This window comes from Hypanus sabinus, chromosome 2, assembly GCF_030144855.1.
Source record: "Hypanus sabinus isolate sHypSab1 chromosome 2, sHypSab1.hap1, whole genome shotgun sequence".
NCBI classification, from domain to species: domain Eukaryota; kingdom Metazoa; phylum Chordata; class Chondrichthyes; order Myliobatiformes; family Dasyatidae; genus Hypanus; species Hypanus sabinus.
Genome location: NC_082707.1, coordinates 196211549 through 196235336, shown reverse-complemented (window position 1 = coordinate 196235336; position 23788 = coordinate 196211549). Strand labels below are relative to the sequence as shown.

Genomic DNA, 23788 nt, shown 5'->3' with positions numbered 1-23788 from the left:
AGAACTAGACCATTCAGCCCATTGAGTCTGCTCCACCATTCCATCATGGCTGATCCTGAGTCCCACTCAACCCCATACATCAGCCTTCTTGCCATATCCTTTGATGCCCTGACTGATCAGGAAACAATCAACTTCTGCCTTAAATATACGCATGGACGTGGCCTCCACCGCAGTCTATGGTAGAGCATTCCACAGATTTACGACTCTGTTGCTCTTCAATTTTGATGCTGTGCTCTCTAGTTCTGGATACCCCACCATAGAAAACATCCTCTCCACATCCACCCTATCTAGTCCTTTCAACAGTTGGTAGGTTTCAATGAGATCCCCACAAACTCGTCTAAATTCCAGTCAGTACAGGTCTAAAATTGCCAAACGGTCCTCATGCATTAACCCCTTAATTCCCGGAATCATCCTTGTGGACCTCTTCTGGACTTTCTCCAATGACAACACATCCTTTCTGAGATATGGAGCCCAAAACTGTTAATGCTTCTCTTAAGTTCGGCCTGACTAGTGTCTTATAAAGGATCAGCTTTATCTCCTTGCTTTTATATTCTGTTCCGCTTGCAATAAATGTCAACGTTGCATTTGCCTTTTTTTTTTAAACCACATACTCAACCTGAAAATTAACTTTCTGGGAGTCTTGCACGAGGACTCCTAAGTCCCTTTGCACCTCTGATGTTTAAACCTTCTCCCCATTTAGATAATAGTCTGCACAATTGTTCCTTTTTACCAAAATGGATTATCATACATTTCCCAACACTGTATTCTATCAGCCAGTTTTGCCTATTCTTCTAATTTGTCTAAGTCCTGCTGCAATTGCGTTGCGTCTTCAGCACTACCTATCCCTCCACCTATCTTTGTATGATCCACAAACTTTGTCATAAAGCCATCCATTCCATTATCTAAATCACTGACAAACGTGAAGAGCAGTGGTCCCAACCCTAAGGAACACCACTAGTCACCAGCAGCCAACTAGAAAAAGCCCCTTTTATTGCCACTTGCTGCCTTCTGCCTGTCAGCCATTCTGCTATCCATGTTAGTATCTTTCCTGTAACACTATAGTATTTTATCTTGTTAAGTAGCTCATGTGTGGCAACTTATCAAATGCCTTCTGAAAATCCAAGTAAATGACACCCACTGCCTCTCCTTAGATTTTCAGAAGGTATTTGATAAGTTGCCACACATGAGGCTGCTTAACAAGATTAAATCCAATGGCGTTACAGGAAAGTGTCTCTCAAATGTCTCCAATGTATCTGCTTCCATCATCATCCCTAGCGTGTCCCATGTACCCACCACCTTGTACAGAAAAGACAAACTTATGTCTGGCATCCCCCCATACTTTTCTCTGATCTCCATTTCTGCCCTGGAAAAAGTCATTAGTTGTCAACTCAATCTATGCTTTTATCATCTTGTCACCTCTACCAAGTCACCTCTCAACCATTGTTCCAAAGAGAAAAGCGTTAGCTCATTCGACCTATCCTCATAAGTCATGCTCAACAAACCGTGTAATTCTGGTAAATCCCTCCTGTACTCTCTAAAGTTTACACATTTTCCCGAAAATAAGGCAGCCAGAACTCAAAACAGTATTTTAATTGGTGTCAAGCTATAGTTTTATAGAGCCGCAATATCACCTTGTCGCTGTTGACCTTGATCCCCTGACTAATGGCCGATGCACTAGATGCCATATTAACAACACTCATTTTCTCCTGAACTGTTGAGGAGCTTGGAAGTATTGGTGAATGGAAGGAACTTCATGTATGATTTATGAAGCTTTAAAAAAAAGCAGGAGGAAGAATGCCAAGTTATTATATTAAAAAAGTAATGAAGTTATGATTACTAGGGTTTGATGAGATAACAGCTATACTTGCCTTGGTTTAGCATAGATTCACCAGATTAATCTAAATCCTGGAAAACTGTGCCCAGCATCAACAGTATTGTGGGACAGCCTTCATCTCAAAGACTGCGGTAGTTCAAGAAGATGGTTCATCTCGGCCTTCTCAATAGCATTTATGGTTGGGCAATGACTGTTGCTGTTGCCCAGCTTCTTAAAAATGAACTGGATACCAGAAAACCTGTCTCTCTGCGCTTTTCAAATATGCAGCAGGGAAAAGTCTAGTACCTATTAGCTGAGAGACTAACATCAGAGGTAGGGATGATATTAGAGAAAATTCTGAGGGGAAGAATTAATGATTATTTAGAAAGGCATCAACTAATCGGAGACAGTGAGCAAGGCTTTGTTAAGTACATCCTGTCCAATCAATTTGATTGAACTCTTTGAATTGGTATTTGAAGAGCTAACAATAGTATAGATGAGGCTTGAACAGGTAAGTGTGATTACCATGATTTTTAAACAGGCATGTGATAAGGTCCCACATGAGAAGTAGTTTCAAAAGATTAAGGCCCATGGGATACAGAGCAAGTTGGAAAACTGGATCCATAATTGGCTTGGCAATAGGAAGTAAAGGGCAATGGTAGAGGATTGTTCTACATTTGGTTTCCTGTGATAGTGATACCCCACAGGATTGATGCTGAGACCTTTGCTGTTTGCAATTTTTCAAATTTCTTTGATGTGTGTATAGGAGGCGTGACCAGTAAATCTATGGTTTGGCAGAATTGTTGCCGAAAGATATAGATGTGCTGAGAAATGGCAGATGGGACTCAGTCCTGACAAATGTGATGTGCTGAATTTTAGGACTACTAATGAGACAAGGGGGAAGAGATTTAGAGGGTATGAGGAGAGCTGCTGCACCCAGAGATAAGTAAGTACCTGAAAGAGTGGTTGAAGCTGGATCACTGGCAGAATTTCAGGGAATTGCTTAGTATAGAAGACTATGGAGCAGGTGCTGGGCAATGGCGTTAATACAGAAAATTGCCCAGTAATCAGAACTGATTGAACTTGGCCAAATGGTCTGTGGTTTGGTACGATAGCTGGTATTCTCTTGAGGCTGTTGCTGAACTAGATTATTTTTTAATGACAATTTTCTAATTTCATGATCACTGCACTGGAGTATAAAACCACAGTTATGAGGATCCCTGCAGCATCTGATGACCCTGTGATCTGTATTGAAGGCCAACATCAGGCTGTCTTTCAAGAGGGTGAGATGGCAGGACCCAGTGGAGTAACTTATAAGGCTGTGAGAACCTGTGCCAACCAACATGCAACATTATTCAAAGACATTTTCAAACTCTCATTGCTCTGGTCAGAAGTTCCCACCTGGTTCAAATTATATCAGTGCACAAGAAGAGCAGCATGAGCTGCCTTAATGACAATCATCCATTTGCACTCATATCTATGGTGATGAAATGCTTTGATAAGTTGTTTATGGCTAGAATCAACACCTGACTCAGGAAGAACTTGGACCCACTGCAATTTGCCTTTTGCCACAGTAGGTGTACAGCAGGCACAATCTCAGTGATTCTCCATGTGGCCTTGGATCACCTGGACAATATAAATACCTATATCAGGATGCTGTGTATTGACTATAGTTCAGGATTTAACACCATCATTCCTACAATCCTGATCAAAAAGGTAGAAAACTTGGGCCTCTGTACCTCCCTCTGCAATTGGATCCTCAATTTCCTAACCAGCAGACCACAATCTGTGCGGATCAGAACTAACACCTCCATCTTGCTGACAGCCAATACTGGCGTACCACAGGGATGGGAGCTTAGCCCACTGCTTTACTGTCTCTACACCCATGACTGTGTGGCTAGGCTCAGCTCAAATGCCATCTATAAATTTGCTGATGATACAGCCATTGTGGCAGAATTTCAGATGACATAAGGGCGAACAGGAGCGACATATGCCAGTTAGTTGAGTGGTGTCGCTGAAACAACCTTGCACTCAATGTCAGTAAGACCAAAGAGCTGATTGTGGACTTCAGGAATGGTAAGACGAGGGAACACATGCCAATCCTCATACTCATACAGGGATTAGAAGTGGAGAGTGAGCAGTTTTATCAGGGTGTCATTATCTCTGAGGACCTAACCAGGACCCAACTTACTGAAGCAGCTATAAACATAGAATAGTACAGTACAGTACAGGCCCTTTGGCCCATAATGTTGTGCCGACCCATAAGCCCTACCTCCCCTACCTTAAATTCCTCCACATGCCTGTGTAGTAGTCTCTTAAATTTCACCTGTGTATCTTGTTATGTATTCAGGCAACAATAAATATATGAGTTCGGCAAGGGTTTCTTATAACAAACAACACGTTTATTAAACACCGAAAACAAACCCCCCCAAAAGTAAACAAACACTACCGTAACCGGAAACAGCTGCTGAGCGGCAGCCCAAACAGTTCGTAAAGTGATATTCCAAAACAGTTCTTTAAAAGTGGTATTGCCAAAAGTTCAATATGCTCACAGTCCATTTAAAAGGAGAGACTTTATGGGACGATTTAGGTTCTCTTTCATGTCGCTTGCTTCGATCCCCGACGTCGAACTTCCCACGAAGAATTCACGAAACAGAACGGCTTAAAGGCACTGACCTTTCCTTCTCCACTACCTTCAATCCTTTCTAGGTAAACCTAGGGATTAACACGAAGATAGTCAACGAAATCCTTCCAAATAAGGATCAAACAAAGGTCGCCCCCGTTTCACCGTAGAAAGCGATTCTCCTCGATCTTTAACTTCCAACTTTCAATCTTCACTCTCCTCTAATTCTCAAACTAACAGAATCATAAAGAACCTGCTGGCAATGACCCTTTTAAACTTTAGGCATTAAATAAAAACTTCATCCTTCAACTAAACTGCGTCATCACTTCAAACACGCAGTGGCATGAAGTCAACTTGGCAAATCCAGCCACGAACTGCCCCTCCTCACAGGGTGGGGTCTACCTTTTATAACCTGTAAAAAAAAAACCCGTCACATGATCTCTACTGGCGGGAAAATGATGTCATTCCACCATCACAAGACCATCACCTCAAGTCCAGTACAGCTTCAACCCCAGTCACATGACAAGGGCTCCACTGTCATGTGTCACGAGTACGTAACAATCTGCCTCCACCACTGGCTCAGGCAGTGCATTCCATATACCAACCGCTCTCTGAGTTTAAAAAAAAACCTTTCTCTAATATCCCCCTTGAACTTCCCACTCCTTACCTTAAAGCCATGTCCTCTTGTACTGAGCAGTGGTGCCCTAGGGAAGAGGCACTGGCTGTCCACTCTGTCTATTCCTCTTAATACCTTGTATGCCTCTATCATGTCTCCTCTCATCCTCCTCCTCTCCAAAGAGTAAAGCCCTAGCTCCCTTAATTTCTGATCATAATGCAAGTCAGCAGCTATATTTCATTAAGAATTTGAGGAGATTTGGTTTATCAACTAAAACACTCTACAAACACTTCTACAAATGTACTGTGGAAAGCCTTCTGAGTGGCTACATCACTGTCTGGTATGGAGGGCTACTGCACAAGATCGAAGTAAGTTGCAGAAACTTCTAAAATTAGCTTCATCATGGGTACTAGCCTTTGTAGTATCCAAGACGTCTTCAAGTAGCGGTGCCTTAGGAAGGTGGCCTCCATCATCAAGCAATACCACCACCCAGGATAAGCCCTCTTCTCATTGCTGCTGTCAGGAGCCTGAAGGCACATGTATTGCATTGTACTACTCTTGTAAAGTTTCCAAATTTCTTGACATATGCCAGTGATATTAATCCAGATTCTGATATTATCAAATGTTTTCTCCTCCAGGTTAATTAAAACATGAGTATGTTTGATTGCAATTGCATTCCTCCTGCAGGAGCGCTTGAAGGAAGCGAATGATGCTTTGGATTCTGCATCAAGACTAACTGAGCAGTTGGATCTCAAAGAGGAACAGATTGAAGATCTTAAAAAACAAGGTAATTCATTATGTTGCTCCTGTAAAATGAATTGTTAGAAAGATTCTCCACATTTACCTCAAACTCAATCTTTGCAATTAAAAATAAATTATAAGGGAAAGACAGGTGTTTGTAACACAAGGTTCTGTAGATGGTGGAAATGTTGAGCAATACACACACATTTTGTGTTGGAGAAATTCTGCAGGTCAAGCAGCATCCATGGAGGGGAATAAACTGTCAACATTTTGGGCCAATATCCTGTCCATAAGATTTGAATATTGATCTGGACGTCATAGGTTCAAAACTTCATTTATTATCAAAGTATACAACTTGAAATTCTTTTTCTCTGGGTAACCGTAAAACCAAGAAAGAAAAGAAAGGCAGCATGATTATCAACCCCCCAAAATACCTTTCCCTTCACTTAAAACAAACAAAAATGGTTGAGGCACATTGACCCCTTAATCCCTCCTCTTGCACAAAAAAATCAACAAAGGTCGGGCAAAAAAAGCACAGAATATAAAAACACAAAGTACACTGCAGATGCTGGGGTCAAAGCAACATGTACAACAAGCTGGAGGAACTCAGCAGGTCGGGCAGCATCTGTGGAAAGGAACAGTCAACATTTTGGGCCAAGACCCTTCATCAGGACTGAAGAAGGAGGGGGCAGGGGCCCTATAAAGAAGGTGGGTGGAGGGTGGGAAGGAGAAGGCTGGTAGGTGCCAGGTAAAAAACTAGTAAGAGGAAAGATCAAGGGGTGGGGAATGGGATAGGCAGGAAAGGTGAAGAAGGAATGTAAGGGGAAAGCACTATGTGTAGTAGAAGAAGGCAGAATCATGAGAGAGGTGATAGGCTGCTGGAGGAGGAGGCAGAGTGAAACTGGGATGGGGGAAGGGAGAGGGAGGGAATAACCGGAAGTTGGAGAATTCAGTGTTCATGCCAGGGGCTGGAGATTACCTAGACAGTATATAAGGTGTTGCTCCTCCAACCTGAGTTTTGCTTCATCATGGCAGTAGAGCAGAATATAAAAAGCTTTGAGACTGAAAAGAAGAGTCTATAGTCCAAATCCACTGCCTCTACCCCCTGGAATCCTCTTGAAGACTGCAGAATGCTAGAACACCCAAAGGATCTCCAAACAGCAAATCATAGGCTCCAACGGTTCCAGAATCACATCCAAAATGAAAACAAATGTTAAAGACATAAAAGAAGTGAAATATATGGTTTCATGATCTGTCCAGAAGATGTTGACCAAAGGATCGTTGTACACAGGCACCATCTTGGCCGGAAGTCAGGATTTATACTTGGTGGTCGCTTTGTTAGTTGTAGAAGTTGAACCTGGTGTGGTCTTCTGCTGCTGTAGCCTATTCACTTCAAGGTTCGACATGTGTGTTCAGAGATGCTTCTTACACCACTGTTGTAACACGTGGTTATTTGAATTAATGTTGTCTTTCTGTCAGCTTGAGCCAGTCTGGCCATTTTCCTCACATTAACAAGGCATTTTCGCCTGCAGAACTGTCATTCACTGGATATGTTTTTGTTTTTTGCACTGTTCTCTGTAAACTCTTAGAGACTGTAGTTTGCAAAAATCCCAGGAGTTCAGCAGTTTCTGAGATCCTCAAACCTTCCCGCCTGGCACTAACAAACATTCCACAGTCAGTCACTTAGGCCATATTTCTTCCCTTTTCTGATGCTTGGTCTGAACAACAACTGAACCTCTTGACCATGTCTGGAGGCTTTTATGTTTTAACTTGCCGCCACATGGTTGGCTGATTAGAATCTTGAAGTGCATGAGCTACAGCAGTAAAGATAACACTGGATTCAACTCCTGTACCTAATGGAATGACCACTGATTGTATATTCATTTATCTTCTTACAAAACCTAGTAAATGCTTCTTGGTGCTTAGAAGCTTCACTGGTGGGTGGCAGAAGGGTGACGATAGGCCAGGTAGGAGAAAATGGTGTAGTTGGAGGTAGTAATAGTGGGAGGAGGGAAATAAAGAAGGCCAGTGAATACAGAAACCTGTTGTGTTCCGCAATAGGAGAAGAACGGCCTTCGTAGCTGTCCACCTTTAAGGAACATCTACTCCGATGCTCTTCATTCGAGTGAAACTACCTGGACTGCTCTTACTTAGACTTGGTACTGACCTGAGCAGTGGGGTCTTGAGAAGTATTGGACCTCAGAGTAGAAGCCCGTAGATCCTTAATGGTGGCAATGTGTATAGATTATGTGGTTAGGGAAGTCATGGGGTACTCGTCTTCTTTACTTGGAACATTGCATACAGAAGTTGTGCTTCAAATGAGAAAACCTTGCTCTGACCTCAGCTGGAGTACTTCATCCAGTTCTGGCCTCCATGGGATAGGAAGAATTTTAATAGCACTGGAGATGATTCAGTAGAAATTTACCAGAATGTTACTTGGGATGGAGCATTTCAGTTATGAAGAGACCCTGGAGAGGTTTGGGGGAGGGCACAATTGAGGTATATAAAACTTTGAAGGTATAGATAGGGTAGACTGCAGGAAACATTTTCACCATGAGATGTAAATAAAACTAGTGGATGTTGGTGTACATTAAGAGGGAAAGAGATTCAGAGAGAATATAAGAGAGACCTACACCCAAAGCATGATAAATACCTGGAATACAATGCCTGAGAGGGTAGTTGGAATTGAGTCGCTGACATAATTTTTCTTTCAGAATCAATTTTCTTGTAGCTTACATGTCATGAATTTGTTAATTTACGGCCGAAGTACAGTGGAAGACAAAAATTACTCTATATAAGTTATCAAAAAAAAGTCTGAAAAAGGAATAGCAAGGTAGCGTTCATGGACCATTCAGTAATACGATGGTGGTGGGGAAGAAGCTGTTCCTAAAACATTTGAGTGTGGATCTTCAGACTCATGTACCAAGAAGCAGATATGTCAAGGATAGATGCCACCTTTTTGAGGCACTGCCTTTTGAAGAAGTGGAGAGAGTTGAGATGACTGAATCTACAGCTGTGTGCAGCCTCTTTTGATTCTGCATTTTGGAGCCTGTACAGCTGGTGTTAGTGCAGCCAGTCAGAATGCTCTTCACTATACATCTGTAGAAATTTGATCAAGTCTTTAGTCACATACAAAATTTCCTCAAACTCATAATGAAATAATGCTCATAATGCTGGCATGCCACCTTCATAATTGTATCAATGTGTTGGGCTCTGGATAGATCATTTAAGATATTAACACCCTTTCCATCACTGAGCCTTTAATGACGACTGGTATGTGTTTACCCATCTTCCCCTTCTTAATATCCACAGTCAATTCCTTGAACTTGCCGACATTGAGTACAAGGTTCTTGTTGAGACACTATTCAACCAGCTGATCAGTCGCACTTCTCTGCACCTCCTTGTGGGCTCAGTGAACACTTGTATTGCTTAGACATGGAGGGCTATGGACTCGGTTCTGGGTGTTAAGGGCTAATGCAGAAGGCTGCCCACTGGTTGGCATGGATAAGTTAGACTGAATGGCTTGTCTCCAGGCTGCTCAATTTTACAATTCTCTTATGTCAGTCATTAGGAAACAGGCTGTCTACCTGCATTCAACCTGCATTGCAGTAGATTTTCTTTAGCTCTTCATTGTTCTTGTACCCAATCACTCTCCAACTGGCCATGCTGTAAGTCTGCCTGTGCACTAGCAAGCTTTTTAGAAATACTTTCTATTTGAATTTCCCATTATCATTTGCTGTAAAGGTTCATAGAGAAATAAAGGCCATTTTGTTGAAATTCCACAGAATCATACCATGGCCTGAGTTGACATTCTTTGCAGAAACTAAAGGAAAAAGTACAGAGAAAAAGGCTTCATGATTAATTAAAAAAACAGTTTAAGCACAGTGATGACTGGCGCATACTCACTAGACTCACCAACAATATAATGTCAGTGATTAGAAGTGGACAGTACACCAAGTAAGAGTTGTGTAAGAAGGAATTGGGTAGTGCTGAATTACTTTAAATTAACAAGAAGGTGTTAATAAGCCAAAGGGTAAAGGAAAAGCTAAATCAAAAAGCTTTTTTGATTTATTATGTATAGCATAATTTATCTTGAGCCATTTTGGAGAAATCATGTCTCTGTCCAGCAGGAATGCCATTAACATTAAAAGATATGAGAAGCTTTACAACATTCCTAATCCATTTACAAATTTGCGTTTTGAATTTCTTTGGATAGGATTGATGTGGATGTGAAGCAAATTTTCTAAATATGGACATAGCTAAGGGTGGGTAGGTTGAAAAGAAATAAATAATGGTTTAAAAGCAAATTTGTGAAAGAGGCATGCAGTTGATTGACTGATAGTAAACAGCAATGTGTCTGGATCACTGGCAACAAAAATGCAATTTGAAAATATGCATTTTTGGCCACAGATAAAGAAACAATTGGGAGTATATATAAAAGGAAGCCAACCAGAACAGGGAAGTGAATAAATCAATTCCTCATTTTGTAAACCCTTGAACTACAAAGATTACTTCATTTTCAATGTAGAAACAATTAAAAATACTTTAAAATCTTCAAGGCAGAACTTTGTGAAGCTATAGAAGGATGGATAGAAATGCAGACATATGGATTTCTTCAGGTTCTTGAAGAGATCTGAAAACTGTATGCAACAACTTATGCTTATGAAGCAACATGGAAAAGCATTCCAAACCATTTTTAACTCCTACATTTGTGATGCATTAATCAGAGCATGTTCAATTTAGAGGAAAGTATGAAGAGTTATGTGCTGATATGTGAATAGATAGTCAAATCAAATCTTGCAGCAGCTGGTTAAGTACTAGATCAGCGGTGAGAAATCTGTGTTGTTGATCCAGAGACATGAAGTTGAATCTTCTGTTGTCAGCTTTGGAATTCTAAATTTCATATTTATTTAGTTTCTCAGAGCCCAAATGCTAATAATTTCAATACCGTGTGGATCATAGTAGTGTTCTGAAATACAAAAAATCTTAAAAATGTGAAGCTAAGAAACAGTCTAAGGTACAGAACACAGAATGTAGTAAGCATTTTAGATACTTGTCAGTTTTGTGGACTAAATGTTGTGCAGAAAATTTCTTCAGAGGATTGGATGGTTTAGTGGAGTCTGTGGTAAGCAAATTGTTGCATTAGCCAAGTAAAAACAATGTCTTGACAGTCCAATTGGTTTTGTTCAGTGCTTTGGTGTCCTTTCACACAATGAAATAGAGTTTTAGCATAACGTGAAGTATTGAATAGTTATTTGATTGCTGGAAAGATTCTAACAGACTTGCAACATATCTATTTCAAAACAGTAGTAAAAAGATTATTAATTGTAATTAAATCTGTTTCCATTCAGTCAGTATACAGTTTTAAATGAAATTAAGGATCTGTCACAGAAGTTGATCTATTTCAATTTTTGGGACTAACTGGGGGTATTAAATTAGGGCGATTCTGACCAATGCTCCATTGAATGCTGTTTTAAGCATAGTGCTAAAAGTAGTGTGGCTGTACAGTTTTAAATTTCCATGCATCAGATGCAGGTATATGGTTCACTTTCATTTTCATTCAGAGATACGAGGATATCAGTACTATTAAATGATAAAACATGGTGAATCACTTCATGTCAGAGAAATATTTGTCCCCTATTTATAAAATGAGGAGATGCCTGATGCATAAGTGAGTAGCTTTTGCACAGAAATCATTAAAGCAGTAGTTGACCTTTTTAAGATTTTGGCAAATTCTCCTGCATGAAATGATGTAAGACAAAGGAGGGATATCTTGACAGAGAAGGTAATTCCAGCTGGTTTAATAATCTTATAGAAATAAGATGGATCTAAGTGGCATTATATCAAATGAGCTGAAGGTATTTGTTCATTTTCTTGATTGATTGAGCATTTAGGTTGTATCATAAATGCCCATTCATTGCTAAAATGCAGTTTTAACCGTGGGTTGTCAATCAAGATTGTTGGGCAGCTTGCTTCATTCTTTCAGCTTCAGATCATAAGCCAAGGAATGACTTTGGTTATTCAGTGGTAAAATATTCATTGCTGCACAAGCTAGAAAAATGTTGAGGGAACTAGGCGGGTAGACAGAGAATTAATAAAAATCTTAAGGCGTATATGAAGCATGAAATGATGTTATTAGTACAGGTTTAATAAGGTTTAATTCAGTATATCTCCTTGGTTCATATTAAACTTAAAAAAAAGACTATTCAACTAAGCAACACAAAAAAATAACAGCACTACCTTCCTCATTCCTTTTGGACTGGCATGTATGTTTTTGGGTATTGTGCAAGTGAGAGTTTTCCTGTTTTATCCCTAGTTTCTTGTGGAAAATGTTCCTCCATCATGTATTTTTAACATTACTGAATCTTGTAGATCAGTCAGTTAGCTGTTCCCCTTGGCTACAATGTTAGCCCGCTTGCTTCTTAGTCAAAAGCTTGTGTGTAGCTCCCACTCCAGAAATAATGCAGGTTGCAAGACTGAAGAATAACTGCATTTTAGAGTTACTAGTTATTTTGATAAATTTTTAAACAATCACATATGAGACACATGAGGAACTTGAAGGGCAGGGTGAGGCTTTTAAATTTGAGTCATGGCTTTTTAAATGCTAATTTGACAACTTTCTCATACAGTCGGCCCTACTTATCTGTGAATTCCGCATCCTTGAATTCAACCAACCACGAATCGCGAAAACCTTGAAGTGCTCTTCAGAACTTGTTATTCGAGCATATACAGACTTTCTTTCTTGTCATTATTCCCTGAACAATGCAGTATAACAACTATTTTACATAGCATTTACATTGTATTAGGTATTATAAGTAACCTAGAGATCATTGAAAGTATACGGGAGGATGTGCGTGGGTTATCATGGATCGGGATCGAAAAAATCATAAGTTCTCTTACTAAGTAAGTCGGAACAGGCACATCCAGTATTAATTAGTGTCAGTTAGTCAAACGTTTGCATCGTATATAGTATATATTTTACATTTTTATGCACTTAAAACACTTAAGAACGCATGTTTCAGCGCTGGGCTCGGGAAGTTCCTGAGTTCAATCAAGTGACAGATCCCTATCAAGTGCGCTGTCCACCGTGCCAGGTTGATGTGGAGGATCAAAAACCCAAACCCACCAAACCCAATAATTAAACCACTGCGTTGCTTAGTAATAATTGTAGCTTTCATCGGGGCAGGGCCTTTTTCACTTTATCCTTTAAAATTGTTCCAATTGTTGACCGACGAAGCCTAACGCTTTTACAATGACCGATGCTGTTTCACCTCTTTCCGATTGCTTTATTATTTCCACTTTATTTTCAATCGTTATCGTGATTATTTTCATGAACAGAAACACTGCGGATTCAGATCTTTGCCGCTGGGTGCTAATGTCCACCGCACTAGACAGGTTAAATAAGGTCTTGGGTTCCGCTGGGTCCTAGATCCACTGCATTGAGACAGGTTAAATAAGGGACTTGAGCATCTGCAAATTTTGTTATCCGCGAGGGGTTCTGAAACCAATACCTCGCGGATAAGGAGAGCCAACTGTATAACCGTTGCCTTAGCAAGTTCTATCTGCAGCAGTGAGGGAGGCTATTTTGGCCATTTGAGTCCATGCTGGCTCACAGAGTGATCGCATTCTCTGCTAATTGTCCCTGTAACCTATTCTTTCCATGTTCCCATTAACTCCATCTCCCTCCAAGAATGAGATATGAGATTAGCACGTACATCAAAAGTACAGTGAAGTGCATCATTTGCATCAAATCAATTCTGTGAAGATTTTGCTGGGGCAGCCTGCAAGTGTCACCGTGGTTTCAGTGCAAAGGTAGCATATCGACATCTTGCTAAGCTTAACCATACATCTTTGGAATGTGGGAGGAAACCAGTGAATCCCGAGTAAACCCATGCAGTTACAATAGAACATACAAACACCTTACAAACAGAGGCTGGGATTGAACCCTGATCAGTGATTGCTGGTGCTTTACAGCTGTTGTGCTAATCGCTATACTATTGCGCCATTCCATGGTAGCACTTACCTACACAAAGATTCAAAGTACATTTATTATCAAAATATGTATGCTGAATGCAGCTGAGATTTGTCCTCCCACAGGTAGGCACAAAAGAACAAAACATCATGAAACCTGTTCAAGAAAATATCAAACACCCAACGCACGAAAAAAGAACAAATTGCGCAAGTGGGAAAAAGTGAGTGGGGAATATCAAACACCAATCCAGGAGTCCGGTAGTATTCAGTTTAGTTCAGTTCAGTGCCATGCTGCTAGCCCACTGCAGGCCAGAGTACCATTCTTTGCCAGTGTGCCCCAGTCCACACTGATCAAACTGCTCAAAAACAGCAAAACAGAGTAACCAGAGTCCAGGAACACATGCAACATGAACCTTGAAATACCCTAAAATGTGCCAATCAGTCCTTGCAATGTGGATCCCAAGAATCCTGCAAGTGGGTGAGAGAGGAAGACCAATCAAATGCGGGCAGATGGCGCCAAACATCCGCTCATCCTCCGCTGTTGTCCTCGTCGACTTCGATCTTGCTCAACAGCTCAGTTGAAGAGAAGCAATGGAGCTGATCTTGGGCTTGCATCCCAGGCTTCCTGGTCCCCAGGACCCACACCCCCTTCCAAACCTCAGCAAACTCCCTTAGAGACAGCAGAGGTCCAGATTGCTCAATTGGTCCAAAAACACACAATCAAAATTTAAGTCACAGGTTCCAATGGCAGGCAGTTCAGTTGTAGAATCATATTTCAAAGAAAAAATAGTAGTAAAAGGAGGAGTTTCATGATCTGTCTGCAGGACATCACTGTTGGGCGCATTGTTCATTGGCACCATCTTGAAGTCAACAGGGAAAACAGCATTCATTTCAAAATACTAAACTATAAAAGCATGGATGTAATTCTGAGGCTTTAGTCAGGCCTCGTTTGAAGTATTGTAAGCTATTTCAGGCCCCATATATAAGAAAGGATGTGCTGACATTGGAGAGGGTCCAAAGGAAGTATACAAGAATGATCTCAGGAATGAAAGAGTTAATGTATGTGGAGCGTTTAATGGAAGAATTGATCTGAATGGTGATTAAATCCTCATCATTCTCGGGTTTTGTATGTTGCATTGTCTATTGCGACATTCAATGCATTAATTGTCATCTTCTAAATCATGTTATTATGAGAGGTGTTTGAGGTTGTTAGAGCTTTAGAGGTTGTAGCTAGCAGAATAGATGAGGGGAAACCAGTTGATGTGTTGTATTTGTCTTTCAGAGAATCAGAATCAGGTCTGATATTACTGACATGTTGTGAACTTTGCTTTGAGGCAGCAATACATTGCAATACATAAACTGTAAATTGCAATAAATGTGTAATAATAAATTAAATAAGTAATGCAAAATAAGAGGGAAAAATAGTGAGGTGGTGTTCATGGATTCATTCAGAAATCTGATGGCAGAGGGGAAGAAGCTGACTCTGAAATGTTGAGTGTGTGTCGTCAGGCTCCTACAGCATCTTCTTGACTGTAGCATTGAGAAGGGGCTTAAATATGTATCAGAGTGAAATTAAAATTAGAGTGCAGAGACTTAATACTGGGTTTTGAGGCAAAATGTTGACAATTCCTTTCTACTTACAGTTGCTACCCAACCCACTAAGTTCTTCTAGTTGATTGTTTATTGCGTAGGATCCTAGTCTCTGCAGTCGCTTGTGACTTCAACATTTAGGATGGTAGTAAACTGGCTTGAGTTGAGTTTTCTTAATGGAGAGAAATCAGAAGACATTGATGGTCATTTTCAGATTAAGCCAGAATGACCAATTGATGTTGTAGGGATCATTGTTGGGTCCCCAGCCATACACAGCCTAGATCACTGATTTATTTGAGGCTATCAAGTGGAATGTGTTCCATGATTTCTGATAACATAGAAGCTGAGTAGCAGTGGGAGCTGTGAAAAGGATGCAGAAGGCTTTGCAGGACGTGGACGGCCTTCATAACTGATGAAGTACGTAGTATATGGACCAGAAAATGGAAAGTTGTGAGGTCATTCATTTTGACAGTAAAAATAGTAAAGCAAAGTATTTAAGTATTGAAAGACTGCAGGGTGTTGGTGTTCACTGGGGCATATGAGTTTTTCTGCCTGAATTGATGAATGCATGTTTGACAAGTGGTTCTGAAAGCAAATGGTGTCTAGCCCCTTTATTGCAGAGGATTTGAGTACAAGAGTTGAGACATCTTGTTCCAGTTTTATAGAGCCCTGGCGAGACCACACTTGGAACTTTGAGCACAAGAGTGCAGCAAGCTTCATCAGGGATTGATTATTGAGACGGTGGTTTTGTCGTGAGAAGTGAGGAGATGTTAATTAGATTAAGCCTATGCACTCATGTTTAGAAGAGTGAGAGGTGGTTTTATTGAAGCTTACAGGATTCTGAATAAGATTTTATAATGTAGACACAAAACTAATTTTCCCTGCCTTTGGTTTCCAATACTAGGAAGTCACATTCTCAAAATAAAGAGTTGGATATTTAGAACAGAGATGAGAAGTTTTTTGTTTGGTCAATGGGTGAATCTCTGGAGGCTTTCAAGATGGAAATTAATAGGTTTTAAAATATTAGGGGAATTGAAGGATATAGGAACAATGATCTTATTGAATGCGGTAGAAGGCACCAATGCCAAATGACATCCAACATTTGTTTCTCGTGAGCAACGCACAAAAAGCTGGAGGAACTCAGCAGGTCAGGCAGCATATATGAAAATGAATAGACAGTTGATGTTTTGGGCTGGAAAGGATGCAGGAAGATATCAGAATAAAAAGGTGAGGGTGGTGAAAGGAGGGCAAGCTTAGAAAGTGATAAGTGAAGCCAGGTGGATGGGAAAGGTAAAGGGCTGGAGAAGAAGGAAACTGATAGAGAAGAGTAGACCATGGGAGAAGGGCAAGAAGGAGGGGCACAGGGTGGGCGGAGAGAGACAGGTGAGGAGTAGAGGTAAGAGGTCTGAGTGATTATAGAAGGAAAAAAGGAAGGGAAAATAAAAGCAAACAAAATTTCCGGAAGGAAAAATTGATATTCATGCTATCAGATTGGAGGTGACCTGCATGAAATGAGTTGGTGCTATCCACCCTGAGAGTGGCCTCATCGTGACAGAAGAGGAAGCCGTGGACTGATATGTCAGAACGGGAATGGGAAGAGGAATTAAAATGGTTGGCCACTGGGAATTTACACATTTGGCAGATGGAGTGGAAGTGCTCAGCAGAGCAGTTCCCCAGCCTATATCAGGCCTCACCAGTGTAAAGGATGCTGCTTAGAGAGTACTCGATTCAATAGGTGACCCCAACAGATTCACAGATGAACTGTTGCCTCGTCTGGAGGGTCTGTTTGGAGCCCTGAATGGAGGCAAGGGAGGAGATGGATGGGTTGGTGTAGCATTTTTGTTGCTTTCAAGAATATGTACCAGGAGGGAGATTAGTGGGAAGGGATGAATGGACAAGGAAATCAGAAAGGGAGCAATCCCAGCAGAAAACAGCAAGAGAAGAGGAAAGTAAAGATGTGCTTGTTGGATGCAAGGGCTAATTATTTTTATTTCATAACTAGAGTATTTGCATCCAGATTTGGGAATATTTAAAGATTTTGGAGAGGATGCAGAAAAGACTTACTAAAAGAAAAGGGACTCTGTTTTTGGCAGATAGGCTAGAGAAAATTAAAAAACAATATTGTAAGAAGATCTGCTAGAGGTAAGGTACTTAAAATCATGCAAGTTTTGCACTATTCAGCAGGAAAGAAGCTGTTCCCAATAATGGATGGGTCAAGAACTGATGGATGTAGAATGAAGGTGATTAGCTAGAAAAAACCAATAGTGACTTGAGAGAAAACATTTTTATACCATGAGTGATCTGGGTGGGGAGTTGTTTGCCAAAGATGGTCATGAAGTCTTATTTTGTTGTGGTATTTAACAGGCAGCTAATCTTAACTGAGATTGTTTTAGGATTCCTAACTGATTACTGTTGTTTCTGTGATATAGAAAGTGGCTTCTAATCCAATCTTTTTACAAAGTTTTCTATCCAATTGCAATACTTGTTGCATCTTTTCCCCGATAAGACTTTATACCTTCCAGATTTTAGCTTCTCTTTCTGTTATGGTAAAACTTAACACAGACATCTTAAAGAACTTGTAATTATATATAGTGACCACTAGTTTTCTGGAAGAATGAAAGGTGCTCTGAAAATAGAACATAATGATTCCAGGTTGTAATCATTTGATATCTGAAGAAAATTTAGTAAACTAAATCTGTTGCCAAGCAGATGAAAAGAGAGTTAGTGTAGCCTCAGCATTTCTTCTTACACTGGTACTCTGTGTTTTCTCAGGGTGCTGATTCCTTCTATTGTCCCTTGTCCTAGAAGTCAGTAGTACTCCTGAACTTTAAACAAATCTTCCATTCGGGCTCTTCTGGGAGTCCAGAGTGCAACTATACCTTTTGGTGGTTCTGATGAAATGGAATGGTGATCTCATTGTCACATGGCTCACTATGCAGTGAACCACTGCATATGCAGAGGTTGCCTTTGAGGACTGGTGTGTGTTAGAGCAGGATGTGTAGGGCTGCACCCTGACCAGAAAAGCAAATGCAGGAATTGCTGCAGACTGGCATGGCTTTCAGTATTGGAAGCTACAATGTCCCTTGTCTTTATTTGTCCACACAGTTCTTCACAGCCCAGTGATTTCTCATTGGTAACAAGCTCAGCTGTCATCACATTCACAGGAGATGATGGGTGATATTAAGATCAAAGTATTCTGTCAGCCCATGGAGCACGCACAATTAGTCCCCAGTCACGCCCTCACACATTGTACTATGTGGGATAGGATGTACTCTTGAGCCCTGAATCTCAGCGAAGAACATACACTTTTCTTACCCAGTTCATCCACTGTCAGCGCTTGAAGCCATTGCATTCATTCCGTATGAACTATGCAGCAGTGAGATCATCTTGTTGACACAAAAGTGGCTTCAGAGGGCTGAGCCCTGAGCCAGGTCTCCAGCAAAGCAGCAGAGAGCTAGGAAGGCTCACACCTATCCCCAGCACAGTAATACTGTCAGTAACACATGTCAGAATCAGGTTTAATATCACCGGCATATGTCCTGAAATTTGTTGTTATGCGGCAACGGTACATTACAATACATAATAAAAACTGCAAGTTACAGTATGAAGTATGTGTACTTATATTTTTATATATAAAATATTATATATTAAATACGTATTGTATATTTAAGTTAAGTTAAATTAAATTAGTGCAAAAAGAAAAAGTAGAGAGATAGTGTTTCATGGGTTCGATGTCCATTCAGAAATCAGATAGCAGAGTTATCTGAATCATAGCAGAAGCTGTTCCTGAATCATTGAATGTGTGCCATCAGTCTTCTGTACCTCCTTCCTGATGGTAACAATGAGAAGGTGGCATGTCCTGGGTGATGGGGGTCCTGAATGATGGATGCTGCCTTTTTGAGACATCACTCCTTGAAGATGTCCTGGCTGTTGGGGAGGCTAGTGCCCATCTTTATTTTGATCTTGTGCAGTGCCCCCCCTCCCATACGAGATAGTGATGCCAGTTGGTACATCTGTAGAAATTTGCAAGTGTCTTAGGTAACGTACCAAATCTCCTGATGAAATGTAGCTGCTGTCATGCCTTCTTCATAACACCATTGATATATTGGTCCCTGGTTAGATCCTCAGAGACATTGACACCTGAGAATTTGAAATGCTCTCTCTTTCTACTTCTGATCCTTCAGCGAACACTGTTGTATATGAACTTCTCTGAAGACAACTCTTACAACTGATTCAATCAGCACTGTGGTTCGAGGGAACATGTAATGTGTTCTGCGAGTTGCTTATACAGTTATTTTTATATGGTGCCAGATAATATTGTAACACAGAATCAAAGTGGAAAACTTCCCATACCCGAGTCTTTCCCGTTCCTATCCACTTGTAAAGAGGGTTTCTTCTTTTTGTTAACTAGCAGGAATGCTAATTTACTGATAACGAGAATGGTATTCCTTTGTAAACCAAATGGGGATTAATTTTCTTTCTTCTGAGTCTGTAAGCTTTTGTTGACGGGCTTTTGGGCAGATCGGCGCGAGGGGGTCGAGAGAGAGGACGCAATGCTCTAAGCTGGGCGAGGATCGGACCCCAAAGGGGGGTCCGAGGCCGGGAGATTCTCCGAGGAGGGGGGGGTTGAAGGTAGATGTGCTTGGTTGACCACTCGGAGGGTCCTGAGCTGTTTGGAGAGTCGAGGAGTTCGGAGGGTCCTGAGCTGTTTGGAGAGTCGAGGAGTTCGGAGGGTCCTGAGCTGCGAGTCGAGGAGTTCGGAGGGGATCGAATGGTGGCCAGAAGACTTCAGTAATTGAGCTCCAACGGTTGTGCACGAAGTGGTTTGGACTTTGATAAGTTTGGCGCCTTTTCTTTAATTTTCTCTTCATATATACTGTATCGTTATTAATCACTTAGTTATAGTAACCTTTATAAATTGTACTCATTTAATCGCATATGGTGTACTGTCTGTTTTTGGGCGAGGCGGGGACATCACACAGCATCCACACCAGCTGATTACCCAGTTTGGCGGGGCCGAAGGCTGCTCCCCCTAGACGGGAACGAGCTGAGCCAGCCTGAGGCGACCCAGGGAGTTACATTGTGGGGTGCTCGTCCGGGGTTGATTTCTGTGGAAGCTGTGTGATCACCCTCTTTAAATTGTGTCTGCGGCGAAGAGCTGGTGTGCCTTTGTGGGTGTGCGATTGCTGGTTATCGCGGTGTGTGTGTTGGGTGGGGTGGTTTCTGTTGGCTGACGAAATGGTGGTGGGACCATGGGTTGTCCGTACTGTTTGGAGATTGAGGAGTGACAGGTTGGGATGTTTCAGCAGTGGTGAGCTCCGCCCGGTTATTGGAATAATGTCCAGCCCTAAAGGGGCGGAAGCGTGGGCGGAGCGGACCCCTCAGTTGTTGGGTGAGTGGCAGTGCTTGGCTGAGGAAAAGCGACAGGGACAGGTTGAAAGTTTGAGTAGGCGGGCTGGTGACTTTGTTAGAACTGTCGGGCGCAATTACCTCGAAGTGACCGCTGCCAGTTCTGGGAAAGTGTGGGAAAATGCGTGTGGTTCGACTGGAAGTCAAATGCCGCAGCTGGGGGGCTTATCATATCCGTGGCAGGAGATTGGTGGGAAGTTTTTAGGGTATCCTTTTTTGCCTAGAGGGGCAGATAAATTGCTTGTGGTGCCAAGGGGATCTGTCAAGGGGATCAGTTGTTCCGTTGATTCGAGAGGTGTCGGGAAACTTAGAGGAGGCCCAGTGGGGGAACGGCTTGGGGTCTCTGGGGGAGCACGTTCCCAGCAATGTACCAAGGAACTCCCGAAAGGAGCAGACCCTATTCCTGAAGGCTTAGAGGGGCCATGCGCACAGGTGTTGTTACGGATGGATGGAAGTCAAGTTAAAGCCATCCTCGGCACCGGGGCGCCGGTTAAGTTGCTGTACAGTTTGTTTCATAACCGTTATTGGAAGCATTTACCCTTGACAACATTGAGGACACTGGAGATTCGGGGTACCAGTGTCGGTGATTATCCAGACAACGGTTGTTGGTCAGTGAAAATGGAGTTCTTAGAGGCAAATGTGGAGGAGACTGAGGTTCATGAATCGTTAATGCTGATGTGTCCGGACCCCGTTGAGACGGGCAGCGTTTCTGTTCTAGAGAGAACCAAAATCCTGCTGGAGCACTTGGGGGCCTGCCTGGAGGAGGCGGGTGAGCGCTGTTTGGAGGCATTGTCGATGCACCCAGGGTTTCGAGCTGCTTGTGCGGACGTGTGTAGCAGCATTGGGCTGATAACGAATTCAAACAAGAGCCAGTGGTGGTACGGCCTGGGGGAAGTATCTGAGGGTGAGACCCTCTTCGTGGACGCTGCGAAATACCACGAGGGAGAGGAGTTGACTGCTGAAGACACCTCGGAGAGAGAGATGTTGCGGCGACTGGCCCCTACAGCCGTGGAAGATGTAGGCAGCGTGTGTATGGATTATATTGCGTTGAAGAGGCGCACTGTCAGTGACCAGAATATGGCCCTGAGGGCCAGAGAGGCGATGGCCTGTCTGAGTGGTGTGAAGTGGTTTAAGGTGCTGGATCTGAGGAGTGGATGTTGCCAGATCCCGATGAGTGGGGCCAACAAGGAGAAGACGGCCGTTATAAATTCCCTAGGAGTCTTTGGGTCCGAAAAGATGCCACAGGGCATATCTGGAGCCCTTGCAACCTTCCTGCGGGGCAGGTGGAAGACCATAGGGGATGTGGAGGCGTTTGGAGTTTTGGTGTATGTGGATGATCTCTTGGTATTTGGATTTGCCTCAGGAGAATATGAAGTGAGGTCGTTGCAGGAGCAGCTGAGAACTACCGAGTTAAAGTGTTTTCGGGACACGTGCCAGGGCTGGCGAAGGTCGCAGCTCGTGAGAGACTGTCTCTACGGAATCAAGTTTGAAATGAAGACGGAGAGACTGGAGAAAGTGATCTGGAACCATTCGGAAGACTTACAAGTTGGAGAGAATGAAGAAAGTTGTCTGACTGAGGGTAATAGCAAACTGAGAACCCGGAGAGGGGAGTTTGCGGAGGTGAAGAAATTACAGATGAATCTCAGAAGAGAGAAGCGGAAACTTGAAGGGAACCTGAAGATGACCATCGACAGTTCAAATGAAGTGCAAAACCTGAAAGTTGATCTGGAAGAAGTCATGAGGAAGAAAAAGCTGGAGAGAAGTGCAGTGAATACTGAACAGGAGGCTGAAGAGACTGCGGGAGCAGTGCAGGCCACGTGTTTCCGTTTGGAGAAGATCAAACAGCAGCTACCGATCACAGGAATGAGGAAGAATACAGATTCGATGGATGATGTGCTGGATGTGTGGTACATGCTGCCTTTTGCTGACTTTCCCTCGATTGAGGAAGAGACCTTTGGCCCTTCTCCCATTGAGTCAGGTGTAGCGGGGAGGGTTAGCTGTGTGCAGTGTGAGGCATGAGTGAGAGGTTGAGAGAGGAGTTGGTAGTGGGCCCAAGGTATCCCCAGTTGTGTCCGAGCCTGAAGGGTTTAGGTGAGGGGGTACGGAGGTCTCAGAAGGGTTAGGGAACTCCCAGATAGTTGGCCTAAGTAGCGCCTGAAAAACAGGGCGTGAGGTTTACTGTGTGGGGAGGAGATGTCCCTGTTTGTGCTTGGGTTCCGGTGTGTTTGCAGGAAAGGTGGCGAGTTATTTAGTAGTCATGAGGACATGACTTTTATTTGGTGGAGGGAGAGTGTAAAGAGGGTTTCTTCTTTTTGTTAACTAGCAGGAATGCTAATTTACTGATAACGAGAATGGTATTCCTTTGTAAACCAAATGGGGATTAATTTTCTTTCTTCTGAGTCTGTAAGCTTTTGTTGACGGGCTTTTGGGCAGATCGGCGCGAGGGGGTCGAGAGAGAGGACGCAATGCTCTAAGCTGGGCGAGGATCGGACCCCAAAGGGGGGTCCGAGGCCGGGAGATTCTCCGAGGAGGGGGGGGTTGAAGGTAGATGTGCTTGGTTGACCACTCGGAGGGTCCTGAGCTGTTTGGAGAGTCGAGGAGTTCGGAGGGTCCTGAGCTGTTTGGAGAGTCGAGGAGTTCGGAGGGTCCTGAGCTGCGAGTCGAGGAGTTCGGAGGGGATCGAATGGTGGCCAGAAGACTTCAGTAATTGAGCTCCAACGGTTGTGCACGAAGTGGTTTGGACTTTGATAAGTTTGGCGCCTTTTCTTTAATTTTCTCTTCATATATACTGTATCGTTATTAATCACTTAGTTATAGTAACCTTTATAAATTGTACTCATTTAATCGCATATGGTGTACTGTCTGTTTTTGGGCGAGGCGGGGACATCACACAGCATCCACACCAGCTGATTACCCAGTTTGGCGGGGCCGAAGGCTGCTCCCCCTAGACGGGAACGAGCTGAGCCAGCCTGAGGCGACCCAGGGAGTTACACACTTATGAACATATTTAAGCTGATTTGGTAGT

General features: G+C 42.5%; 1 protein-coding gene across 1 annotated transcript in view; it reads left to right on the top strand.

The window, feature by feature from the left end:
- The window catches only part of trip11 (thyroid hormone receptor interactor 11), a 122877-nt gene that overhangs the window by 83754 nt on the left and 15335 nt on the right, over positions 1 to 23788 (top strand). Inside the window, exon 15 of the mRNA XM_059962291.1 lies at positions 5740 to 5839. Coding sequence (XP_059818274.1) covers positions 5740 to 5839 — 100 coding nt within the window. The remainder of the gene's footprint in view (positions 1 to 5739; positions 5840 to 23788) is intronic.